At 38.4% G+C, this 13,630-nt stretch overlaps 1 protein-coding gene across 1 annotated transcript; it reads right to left on the bottom strand.

Moving 5' to 3' along the window:
- Positions 1-565: 565 nt before the first annotated feature.
- sh3d21 (SH3 domain containing 21) lies at positions 566-13,020 on the bottom strand. The gene is made up of 17 exons (XM_082552945.1): positions 12,808-13,020; positions 12,043-12,200; positions 11,874-11,931; positions 10,789-10,895; positions 9,763-9,853; positions 9,621-9,682; positions 9,500-9,539; positions 8,996-9,090; positions 8,561-8,662; positions 8,176-8,227; positions 6,074-6,127; positions 5,866-5,983; positions 4,882-5,061; positions 3,488-3,557; positions 3,172-3,368; positions 1,540-1,603; positions 566-1,394 (listed from the first exon to the last, which is right to left on the bottom strand). Exons 1-17 carry the CDS (start codon positions 12,809-12,811, stop codon positions 1,362-1,364), a joined length of 1,485 nt encoding a protein of 494 aa, XP_082409071.1. The 5' UTR covers positions 12,812-13,020; the 3' UTR covers positions 566-1,361.
- Positions 13,021-13,630: the final 610 nt, after the last annotated feature.

The following is a 13,630-nucleotide window of genomic DNA, read 5'->3' on the forward strand; positions in this document are numbered from 1 at the left end:
TAACTTTTTCACTACTCCATTTTCAGTGCTCTCTACAGAGTTTAAATTCCACCAGTGTTACTGTACACTGTACAGAGTTCACCATCTAAGACGAAGGAATAAAGTATCTGTGCAGATATTCCACTTTATTTGTGTATCTCTGGTGTAAGAAGAACTTACCTTCTATAAACATTTAAATCACATGCAGTTCTTCACAGAGAGGACATTATTGTTTTTAGATATCCTATGAAAGGTTTCTGCACTGTCAGCAGACTCTTTGTTTTACTGTTTGTCCATAAAGGAACACATCAATAATGGGCATGATTAACAATATTTTTTTGTTTCCACGAGAGTTTCAGAGCTTGATTCCTAAATAGCTCCAGGTATTGTTCATATATGCTCTTCACAGAGACACTACCATTAGCATGTTGTGAAGACTGCATTGTCCAAAGCTGTTCCTGCGATGGGTGTAATAATTTCTCAATAATTTTCCTCCCATGTGTTCCGCATCCACTGATGAGTCACCTTTTGGTGTTTTAAGAGTGAGTCAGTGTTTCTCCGACACAAACTGACCACAAACTCCTGGTGCATTAAATCACAGTTTTATTTCTTTTCTTTTCCTTTTTTCCCCCTCTTAAGGCACTACCCATTAACATGAGCCACTCGCTTAAATCTTAAATGTTAACACAGTTACTGTTTGGATGAAGAATGTATTTCTTTCTTCTATTTTTCCTTCTCCAATGTGAGGTTATTTTGCCAGGGCATTTCCATAAATCCCAGCAATCACAGAAAAACTTAACACCTTATGTAAAAAAAAAAAAAAAAAGTCAAAGAGGGCCCCCTAGTGGATCTTTGCAACATTACATTACATTGCATAAATTCACTAACATGGCATAGTTTGGACAGTAGTATCTCACTTGACATTCAGGTAACAAAGCCCATTATGATGATGTAAATTATCCTTTAGCTCTTTGTAAAAGACTTAACAATATTTCCTCCTATGTACAGCTGCATATATTACAAATTCTGATATTAAAAATAGCCTAACCTGTAATCCACAATAAAAGTAATAAAAAAGAAAACATGTAAAACAGTAATTTGCTTCCAGGCGTTGCTTCCAACTGAGGACCTGTATGAGATTTCTGGCATTCCAATATCAAACAGCATGTTACTTAAAAGTCTTCTGGAGGATCTGGTTCTTTTGCTCCATTATAGGAGTAGCTTGATATTAACTCCAGCTATACTGTTTAGGGAGGGTTTTTTTTGTTGTTTTTTTTACTTTCTCAATGTCAGAAAAAAATGTTCATTTTCTGAAATTTGCAGTCCAAGAGCTCGCATGGCACAGTGTCAGACAAGCAACTTAGTCACAGTCTGTGTTGGGATTATTGCTTCATTCTCAAACTCTGCACTTCCTCCTGTAAGAAACAACAACAAAAAGAACCCTTTTAAACAACTGATTATACTGCGCTCGTGATCTTGGAACCACAACTGCTGCTTATTTTTTCACCCATTATGCAGCAGGCAGTAAGTAATAACACTCACAGAAGTCAAGACACTGACCTGCAATGCTAGTCTTTTGTTTCTTTCATCCCTCAGTTCTTCTTTCACTTCCTGCATGTCTCGCCTTATAAAAAGAGACAAAGAGAACAAAATGAGGAGGTTGGAGATGCTGGTAAGTCTAAATAGGTCAACAACACTGTGCAGTGCCAGTCAAGATAATAATACATTTAGAAAGTTACTTCTGTAGCTCTAACAGGAAAGACATTTATTTTAATAGTTTAATTTTATTGAACTATTATGGTAATATAGGTTTTTGCAGATATGCTAGGGTATTGGTGTGGGTGCAATTTATTTTAAAAAAAAAACAACAACACACAAACCTCAAAATCTGGTACTCAGATATGCAAATGTTTTAAAATGTTTGTTTTTGTAGATGCAGCTGTCTAAGTGAAAGTCTCTTTTTTGTCTCCCTTGGGAGAAATTGGGGTTACACTACACAAACCCATTGCAATCTTCCATACGCCACAAAAATAATGAATACATACAGGGATTGTTTAAAATGGGTAAATAAATAAATAAATAAAAACATTTATTCGCTAAAAAAACCCGCCTGTTTGATGATCCAAACTGCACAGGTTAATGACTAACTCGAGTTTTTACACACATACGTCTCAGCAATAAAGGACTTCTGTTATATTTTTACAAACTATCACTCGCTATACTTTCTGAAAACACACAGAGGTGTTAAACCTAAATCAGTTTAAGATTTCATTATAGTCAAGCTTGCAACTGCAGCCACAGCCATTCAGCAGTTTCATACTTGAAATCACCAGGTGTTATAGTCGGTGGTATGTTTGAGCTTGTGAGTCTGAGCTCAGAGCAGACAACACCTCAGATTTACAGACAGATCGCCACATGCCTTTGTAGGTCTACCATAGCAGCCAAGCAGGAAGCTGCTGGATCAAAATGTTTAGCTGCATCTATTAATAACTGTGTAGGCATTTACAGACCTATGCATGCATTATGCACACACTGATCTTGAATACACATTCACAAATATCAGTTGCATTTAGAAAATCTTTTTATACGTTTAGAAAACTGATTACACAAACACGGCTTGAGATACAGTTACAGAAGTCTTCACACACATCCCATTAGGATTTGTGTATTTGCCTGTAATTAACATATACTGTCAAAGGTTTTACTGGTATAATGCAAAACGTTCAGCTACTGAGTGACTAGGGAACAACAGTAATTTGAGTTTCAAACTGATGGTTGGTGAGTTCAAAAGGCTTAAGAAGATCACTGATCAGGAAATGAAATGTCTACAGCTCTGCAGAGTGTGGCACATGTTTATCACTCAGGCTGCTATAACGTTTCAGATCAAGAGATACGAAAGAGCTGTTGAGTCAGGCTTTTTTTGTTTGGAAGGGAGGGGGGGTTTCCTATGATGGAACATGCACAGTTACATTCATTTGTATTTCTCTGCTAGGTTTGAATTACTCACTTCCTGTGTATGTTTGTGCTACAAGGCATCTTTCTTTTTTTATTTTAGAAGAGGGTTAGCTGAAATGTAATGAAGATCTTTTTTTACAAAATTGTCTTAATTTTGTAAAGTAACTTTAGGCCTGTCATAAACCTGTCATGTCTCAGGTTTCAAACATGGCTACAAAACAAGTGAGTTGTACTCACTCCTGTCGTTTCTCAAGCAGCTCCAAAGTCATCCTGAGCTCTTTGATCTCAGCCTGCAGACTTTCCACAGTTGGCTCGTCTTTAAAGGTCACAGTTTTGTTATCTACGAGAACTTTGGGTGGTGCTGGTCGAACTGGAGGTGGTGTCTTGGGTCGAAGATCGGGCTTTGGAGGGGTGGGCAGAAGATTTTCTGTTGTCTGAAATGATTTTAATTGTCAAAAATATTACTGCACATTTTCCTACATAGAACAACTTTTTGAACTCAAACTTATGTGATTTCATTCATATTTCACCCAGAACACAGAGTGTTACAAACCTTTTGCAAGCCAGCCAGTATCTCCGTTTCAAACTTTTTTGGTTCTGCATCTGTCTGGTCCGTGGCGGTACAAAGGAAGAACAGTCAAGTTTAAATGTCAATCATTGCTAATAGTCATTCTTCACAGCATGCCTTAGGATTTCTGGTTTTTCAGCTTTGCAGGATTAACAGCTAGGTGGGTTTTTTGGGCGGTCAAGTACAAGCTCGCGTTCTCTTTCTTCTAATTCTTTCATTTTTTCCAGATGAATTGTTATGACCAAGAAGTCATTACAAGTGTTCTTGGTCAGTGAGCAAGAGGGCTGTCTATAAAAACTGGTCACTTTTCTGTAAAATTGTCTTCTGACAGCGTCGGGAGAATCTGATTGGGACCATGTGTAGCATACATTAGGAGATGGTCCCTTTCAGAAACTCTCAATATGCAGAGCATGAACCAAAATACATGAATGGAATAACAGTTAGCTGCCCTAAAGTCACAACTGCACAAATCAGTGCAACCGGACACAGCATGGACTTTAAACCAGGGAGGTGGCAGAGTAAAGACTGTTTATTGTACTCTCAAATGATATCAGATATCGTTAGCATTCCCATGTACACCTCCATGGGGTACTGTCTATAAAGGTTCAGGGCTTCATGAGTGAAGATGGTCTCAAAACATAACAACAACACAAGTGTGAACTGCAGAGGCACAAAGTTAATAACATTATTATTATTAGTAGTAGTAGTAGTATTATGGGCTTATGGTATATTATTGCTAAAAATGGTTCTAATCCCAACATGGACACAATATTTATAAGAATCACTAAAACTATTAAGGACTGTTTCAAACAACTGTGCTTTAACTGACTGCACAAAATTAAACAGAAAACTGATAAACCTTTGATTCATCTGCAGAAATATTGGTTAACACTGTATCAATACCCAGAAAAATACTTGATACCCAATACTATTTTTGATGCCATGCCACAGGAGCAAAAAAACCCCTCAAACCCCCAAAACAAGAATGAAGATTAGAACAAGAGCAACAATAATATCCATGTTCGGGTTGTTAAAATGGAAGCTTTTTTGACTTCTCAAAATTCCTCCAGGTGTTTATTCTTGTAGTCTTGTAAATGTCAACTGCTTCAGCTGCTGGTAAGGGGAGGGCCTGTGTGGACGCCTGCATGCAGGTACTGTGTAAAAGTTGTGTGTCGACAGAAGGAAGCAAAGACGACGCTGTCCGCATCAATACTGTTGCAAATGAGTATCTTATCTGACAGTCGTTTTTAGTATTGAGAATGACTTGTTTTGACAACCCTATTCATGTGGGTATGCAGGTTATAATTTGAGTGTTTCTTGTGAAGCTCTTCACATCTGTGTTATACACACTGCCACACAGATCGATCGGTATTGGTCGCTAATGCGGACATACTTGTGCTGCTATGGGGAGTCCTGACGGTGGTCTCCTCTGTGGAGGTTTGGCTCTGTTTGCTGTGGGATGGCTCAGCTTTTCAGTCGGCAGTTCCAATCCATCAAACTCGTCAGTCTCCTTCTCCTCCGGTTGTTTCGGTGGAACAGTAGCCGCATCACCATTGGTTCTACAGAAAACAACAATATACCTTCGAATGAACACTTTTTTTAAAATTACAGACAAATAAAAAAAGAAATCTATTGATGTGAAGAAATACTGACGCAGAGGGTTGGAGAGTTTGTATGTGGTTTCTGGTTTCCTGAATAGAATGGGCGCTGGTGCTAGTGCAGGTGCAGGTGCAGAGCATGGCAAATGAAGTCTTGAAAAATCACTATAATATTCTCTGTATTCAGAGTTACTACTTAAGTTTTATAACATTTTAAATGCTGGTTATAACTGATGTGTTTGTTGAAAAATCAGCCTGGCTGTAAAAGCCTTGTGGGATAAGCTTAGATAAACATGAAGGAGGAGTCTTAAAAAAGCTGAAAAAGGCAAATTTGCACGGAAACGCTTTTCAAAAGCGTGTTCTTCTTCTCAAGACGGGCCTGTTTTTGTTTTCTCAATTTTGTGTGTGTAAGGCTGTTTGTGAGCGATTGCTCAGGAAACAGGAAATGGGCTGCTCTCGTCTGTTTCGGCCTGATCTGACTCATCCCACAATTTCCACTGAGCCACTAAATGTCAGGCATCCTGGCATTCTTCTTTAAGGAAACCATAGCAACTGGTGGTTGCAACCAAAAACCTTTAACATCTAAATGCTCCACTGTTGGTGCCAGACCAGAGAGGAGAAAGTGTTCCTGACATTTTCTGAGGGCCTATTTGCTTTAGAAAGGCTGCATATGAATAACTATTCTTGTCAGGTCTCCAGAAAGTGGTTTCACATGGAGTTACAAGTAGTGAGAAAGAACATCACAGACGCTTCTGTAAAACTCACTTTGGTAAAACCTTGTTCGGCTTGTCTTTGACTGGAGGTGGGCTCGGTTTGATGATGGGTGGAAGTTTAACTTTGGTTGGAGGATTGCTTCTTAGGTCTTTAGGCTCTGGTTTATCATCTGCAAAACAAAATCATCACATTAGTCCACAGCAGGATTTTTTTAAGATGAATTAGTACAAAAATAAAAGCATCTACCATCTCTACCTACTCGTCTTTGTTGTTGTTGGACCGACTTTCTCCATTGTTGATTCCTCTGTCTTTACTGCAAAAAAAAAAACCCATTAAATTAAATTTTACCGCTGATCACTAGTTGCATTTGTCACACAAATATAACAAGTCCTCATTTAAAATGCTCAAGGCACTTTATTTAGTATGGCCATAACAATGGCAGCACAGACAAAAGCAGTGATGTCCTACATTGTGCTTTTGTCAGGAAAAAAAGGTCTTATCAGACATTTGCAGTTTCGCTGAAAGTTCTCTTGATCAGCAGAGCATTTCCCAGATGTTTTTCTCTGTAGCAGAATGAGTGAATGAGCATGCTGTCGCTGTGCTGTGCAGGGCATGCATGCTGAGCAAACATGCCATTGTTTAAATAATACTGTATTTGCAAGTGTGGCTTCTCCTGATTTTGATTCTGATTATTCAGCCCTCAGTTCGTGATAAAAAGTGCATGACTGTTTTGCAAAGAACTATAAGACTGTCCAAAAAGCATTATGGTGTAGAAAAATGCTAATGGTGTTCAAACGTAAGGTTTACGAGTGGCGTGTTATGGAAAAGATATGCACGTAATTAGAGCAAATCAGGTAACAGCTAGATTTAGTAGCGATGCAGTTACAGTTCCCAGGTCTTAACTGGCACTCTGGGTCATCTCATATGAAACAAATACAGCCCGTAAGAGGACTTACCTTGGAGAGAGGTTAAATCATTAAAGTTATGTGACAGATCTCTGTTTGTCATGCAAGTGAAGTGATTACTCTCAAACAGATAAGATGAGCTGTGTGGTTACAGGCCTGCTGAATGAATGCAATCTAAGAAGTAAAACTGCTCCAATGCAAAGACCTCAAGAAATAGGACAAAAAAAATGTTGCTTTAGTCTTAACATCAAACTCAGACATCTATAACGGATCGGATGAAAACACAGGAAGCCTACCTTGAGTGTTATGCAACGCATTGTGCAACATTCCCCTCGTAAATAAACCATCCACAGAGCAGAAGAAGCTCAAGTGCTGCTTGTTGCTGGTAGTGGAAATCTGTGACAGAGCTCTCATCTGTCCCCCACCCCCTTGTTTCCTCCAAGACTCCTAAACTATGTCACATGACCAGTTTAACCATCCCCCATCTTACTACGGTCTGAGACTTCCTGTGAAAATCTTTCAAGTGATACTGTGTGGAAATGATGAGTACAATTTGGTACGAGGCTGCACTGTAATTCTCATAGTACTGGTGCCACTTCCTTTGGCCTTATTTTCACCTGCCTATTTAAGTTTCAGTGAGGGTGCATATTTTGAATCCTTTTAAAAAGCTGTCTGGGCAGACACTTTTGATGCTACAAAACAATTTCCACGAACCACATCCTGCTGTGTGATTCATAGATTAAATTTCTACCTCTTCGAAATTCAAAGGGTGCATTACTGGGCAGTCTCTTCAGAAAATATTAGATTTCAGACTAAACTAAAAAAGTTAAAAAGTCAATAACTGCTGTGATTGATCGCTAACATTATCTTCTAAGGAAAAATCACCCCCCCCCCCCCCAAAAAAAAAAAAAATCTGGATCCAGGTTGCCAGAATTTGCCGCTCTTTTGCATTTCTTTGTGATGAGTTTTCCCTGCGTGGCCCCATTTGTGGGTTAGAGAGTTTATGCTGTGTGCTACAGGGCAGAGTGTTTAAATCTGTTTAACCTCCTTTACATGGTCACAAGATGAAAACGTTTCATATCTACTGTAAATGTTACTAGGGCGTCTGATAAATCGCTATGTGGAATGCATGTAATCTCAAGAAATGTTCAAATAGTTCCTCTGACTTCAGGGTATTTTTTTCCCGCTACGTCTTTATTTTCTCATAGATAATAATTTTAAAAAAAACAAAAACTTTTATATTTTATTGAATTATTATGTAACTGTGTAAATGTTGACCTGCCAAACCCATCACAGGCCAAACAGTCAGCACACTGCCAAGCAAAACACTGCTGCAGTCAGAAATTCCGACTTGGTCGTGAACCTCTAAATGTCAAGCTCCACATCATACTTTCAAAGAGCTTCAACCACTGTGCTTCTTTATTTGATCAGGGAAACATTCATGCTGTTCTCTTACCTGAGAGTTTCTTGGAGTTGTTACGTGCAGGTGGTTGGCTTATGGTCCCCGTCTACAGGAGGAAAAAGAAATGAAAAAGTAAGTTTTCTGGTACTCCATGTGCCTTGTACTCTGCCCCATATTCTACACACTGTTTCCACAAATGGGAAATTTCAGTGAGTAACTCCAAAGCAGACGGTATTTAAAGACAGTACTGAGTCACTGAATACTGGTTGCAGACATGCTAAAATAGACATAATGTATTTTATTTTTAAAGGACATTTTAAAATGACAAAAAAGTATGCATAGCATCAATTACTCCGAAGCATGCCCATGGTTTCATTGCAGTGCAGTTAAACTCCAGTCCAACAGGGTTATGTTTGAGATTGTGTTTTTGTCCACTCACTTGCAAGCTGTTTATCGGTGAAATCACCATGACAAAGTTATCAGGAAAGAAGCCGCACCGGCCGTTTAGCTCTCCCTCCCACCAGCCTTCATCTGCTGTTTCCTTTAGATGGTGATTAAAGAGTCATTTGAGAGAGGTTAAAACAAGCTTCTGTCCTTAGGGATCTGAAATCTCTGAACCTAAGGTCATCAAAAAGTCAAGCAGATCACGACGTGTCAACACGAAGTAGCTATCTCGAATATTTTTTCCTTAGCATGTCTGGAGTGCCACATTTCTGCCCTTAAGCCTAGTCAGTCTTGAAAGTGACACAACTGGTTTCTCTGGAAGAACCATATGGTACATTTTAAGAAAGCAAATTATCCAGGAATTTATTAGTCTGTCATAAGTGTGACAGCATAGAACAGCTGATAAAAAAATAAAGAAGTGTGCTCAAACCTTGTTCAGTATCTTAACAACATCTCCTTTTTTCAGCTCCAGCTCATCCTCTGTTTTGGCCTTGTAGTCAAACATGACTTTGCAACACTCTATAGCTGAGGAGATACGGTGTTAAGAGATAACATGATTATTAACTTTGCAGAAACCGTCGTACGTGTGAGGAGGTTTCACTAGTGATGACTAGTTCTATCCACCCTGAAACAACACTAAATCAAAGAACAGCAAAGATTACAAAAGACTGTAATACTTGAGGTAAGTTATAAACCTTTAACCCTGGAAGATCGCTCACTTTGATGTCTTTGTGAAGTAGTAAATCAAGGAATATTGCTGTTAAGTATTTTGGTTTGACCCCACCCATAAAGGTAAAAGTACAAGAATTTACCACTTGTCCTACTGACGTTGTATACTAGTCTAGCAGCTTTTAAAATGCTGTTCAGAAATAGAACCAGTGTCTCATGTGAGAAAGCTAGCATGTGATGTAAATGTATAAAACTCTGAACTTACATTTTTTTGCTTTGTTCCTTACACTTGCCCTCTGAGTTATCTGAATGGGAACAAAGACAGCATTAAGTAAAAGGAACACAGCTCATACATATTTAAGAAAAGTTTTTCCACTGTTACAAACCTCCTTATTGAACACAGCGTCAGTGAGTTTTGGTCTTGCCTTGCCCTCATTGTATTTTACATCTGTTCAGATGAAAAATGTTAAAAGTTATATATGAAAAATGAAACTATAAAAAACTCTGTTAATTGACTTTGCCACCAACCTTTGGGAGAAATGAAAATTTCTTTGACAAAGTTTGATGGAAATGCTCCTAGTTTGCCATTTTTCACCCCCATCCACCATCCATCTTCAATCTGTCATGCAAAGTAGGTCATGAGCCATCAAAATTCACAGGTTATTATATATTGTACAGAAAAACAAGTTCTACAATCTCTATTGTCATTGGTTGGTGCTATTAAACAAATTAATGAGAAAATTAAAATCTACTGAGAAGTCAAGGAGACTTGCTAACAGCCATAACCCAGAAAAATTAATATTATTTTACTGAAATCGGTACAATACTCTTAGATTTCTTGTAAATTGTGGATACAGTCAGCCATCAGACCCACAACCATCTTATCTGTTTTAATTCATTTTTATTTGATTATATTATCTGTCTGTTCAGCACTTTGGCTGACACTTGATGTCTTTTAAATGTGCTATTTAAATAAAGATGACTTGACTACTACTCAACATCGCTTAAGCTAAAAATATGTAAAATTACAAGTAAATAGCTGCACTACCACCTTAGGTTTACATGAAATATCATCTTGTAGTGCATTCCAGACACTTGATCGGCCTGTTTAAGGTGTCTGACGAATGATCCTCAGAACTGCCAGGACTAGTCTGATCAGTTCACATGGGATTTCAGAAAACGTATGCTTGCTGTGAACTATGAGTTTAATTATAAATAAAAAGAAATCGATCAAATAAAGCCATATTCAAATCTTTGTTTATTTACCCAAAGAAGTTCAGGCTGAGCAAACACATCGACAACACCCTGATTTACATATCATCGCTATAGTGCAGGGTTCTGACTACAGGGCAGCTTCAGGAAGTGACAGGAAAATGCCTCACTTCTCAGCAGCTGCTATCAGGTATTCACTATCATGTCATCGCAGAGATTTCTTTTCACCAGCCACAACCTAGTTATTTTAAGCCCATAATCTACTGCTAACATTTGACTCACAGTTTGGTATTTAGAGGCCAGATATAAGTGTGAAAACCATAAGGGTGATAAGAACTGTACCTCCCTGACGATCTCTATAGTCTCGCCAGCAACCAGCTCCATTTCGTCTTCATTCACGGGACTGTAGGGAAACAGTACCTCACATTTTCTTGTCGGTTTCTTCTTTGCTAAAAAAAGAAAGAATTGTCAGACAAAGTAAAGTTCATAACGTTCTTCTAATGAAAAAAAAATGGAGCTCTTTAACAGTGTCTTTGGGCTAGAAAGCATTGTTATCAAGTTTCAACAGGAAAGTGCTAAGATTGCATAGCTTGGAGCAATTATTCACGTTCTGAGCATGTCTGTTCCCACAAAGTCCAATTTTTTTTCTCTGAATTAGATATACTTTGCATTGCAAGGATGTGGTAAATGTCAAGAGCAACCTGTTTTGAATATTATTGTAATAAGTATTTTTACTGTATTGCTGTGATGGCTCGTTTTGTACCAAGAGTCTTTTTTTTTAGCAGGAACTTTACTTAGAGTAGTTTTAAATGACGCTGCATTACCAGCGTGGTTAATTTGGATCTTTTGCACACAATTGGACTATTCTAAGTTAGTGATCGCAGTGTTTTAGAAATTCCTTTTATTTTACAACAAAGCAGTTGCTCATATTTTAATTGTAATGTGCATCCTTCTCTAACCCAACTGGTCGCGGCAGATGGCCGCCCCTCTCAGGGAGGGGCGGCCATCTGCCGCCATCTGCCTGGTTCTGCCGGAAGTTTCTTCCTGTTAAAGGGGAGTTTTTCCTTCCCACTGTTGACAAAGTGCTTGCTCATAGAGGGTCATATGGTTGTTGGGTTTTTTGTCTGTATGTATTATTGTACGATCTGCCTTGCAATATAAAGCACCTTGAGGCAACTGTTGATGCTGTACAGCTGAATTAATATTGAAGTGAATATTGCATTTATTCATTAGTTTTCTATCATTTTTTTTTTTCCTTTTTTGGAAAGCAAAGTCATTTCATAATTGTGTTGGGTTTCAATTTTAAATCATCTTTAAAAACTGCTTTAAATGCTTTCTGATTAAAGCGTCTGCCACTCCTGTCCTGCTTTTTAAGGTTATGACGCTAAAGAACAGAAAGTGCTGATAATTCAAACTCTGCATTTTACTTGTTCTAATGCTTCGTGGTTCCATCTTGCTCTCTCCTCTCAAATAGACTGGGACCTCCTGTTAAAACCAAGTAAGTCATATTTTAAACATGTTGCACGCAATGTAGATGAACACAAATATATCCATAGCAAATAGTACAGTACTGTGGACAGTAAAGCCTTGGCAGACCTGGACAAAGTTGGCAGGAAAGATGCCTTTCTTCCCTCTCAGCTCCCCATGCAGCCATCCTTCCTCACTGGCCTTGGTGACATTTTTGACCACATCCCCCTCCTTCACTGTGAGCTCGTCGTCGGAGTTGCTCTCAAAGTCGATTAGCACCAGCACCTCTACAGCGCATCCGTAAATGGGGCAGATAATTAGATTCTTTGCACAAAGGCTGGTGTAACTTGTCTCACAAGTGATGTGTCCTGATATCTTAAAAAACCAAGACAAACCCCTAAGCAGTGGAGGCTAGAAACAAATATGAGCTTGAATGTGGATTATTACAGTTAAAATGCTTAGTTTTCATTTATCACAGAGAAGTGAAACAACTATTCGTGTTGTCACTATTTTCCTGAATATAAAGAGAACTTTAGAGATTCTTAAAAGAACTGAAAGTGTGGCATTGTTATCTTGGATGTATGTAAAAACAGGTTTTCTCTAATTGTTTAGCAAACACAAATCTCGTAGATACAGTCTGTGCAAGAGCTAGAACGTACACACTCTAGTATCTGTAGAGTAAGGTTTCGTATTTTTGCATGCCTGTACATGTCAGGTACAATACATAAATTCTTGGAGGAGCATTTCAAGCAGATACAAATCCATTAACTTTTGTCAGCACTTTGCAGCTTTTCTTTACCACTGCCACGAATTCCCAGCAAAAAGGCAACTGTTAGTCAAAATACTCAGACATGACGTTGGTTTATTAAGAAAAAACTGATAATGCTGACTCACCCATAGTTGTCCTTCATTCGATCTCCCTTTGATTTGAATATGTAATCCCTCTACGAAGCAGCAAACAAACTCTTTGAGTAGAAGGAGAACTGAAAGAGTGTGGCTGTGTGTGTAACGCTGCTCGATATGGCAACGAAGGACCTTCTTCCTACTTGTCAAACATTAACATTGAGCAACTTTTCCTGCGGCTAGTCATGCTAAATCAACAGCAAAAAGTAGGAGTGGGTCAGTCAAGAGAGAGAGAAGGAGGAGAGAGAAAATAAGGCAGAAGAACAGGTAAGACAGGTTTCTAGTGAAAGAGTAACTCTGATAAGTGAGACTTATGAGAATGACAGCATAATTAATGTGCAGCAAGCTAAACATTTGCCTATGTAAGTTAGACTTTATGAGCCACACAAGTGCATTTTACTTCCAGTCAGCTGTACTGTCATTTGTACTGCCCCACCCAATAATCTCAGGCTTTCCCAGAAGTTGAACCAACTCAACTAAACCATAACCGTAAATGTGTTTGTAGTAATAATTTTGTAGTAATAATAACGTTTTTACCCCATAATGTTAAGTGGCAGGAGATTTACAGCAAACAAGGGTTACAGCCAAAATATACTGTGATTGCTTTTTATATAATGTAAGTTAGTTGCATTAACAATGACCCTTATCTTTTCCTTTAACTCAGTTAATAGGTCACTGGCTTTAGTCAACAGACAAGATGAGCTCCATTACTTCCTTAGTTTCCATTTTGAATGTTGCCAAACAAGTCAAGTTATCATTATTTCCAACTTTTAAGATTTCACTTAGACCAGTTACAATAGGGAGTATGAGATGC

This window comes from Aulonocara stuartgranti, assembly GCF_965226115.1.
Source record: "Aulonocara stuartgranti genome assembly, chromosome: 11".
In the NCBI taxonomy this organism is placed as follows: Eukaryota; Metazoa; Chordata; class Actinopteri; order Cichliformes; family Cichlidae; genus Aulonocara; species Aulonocara stuartgranti.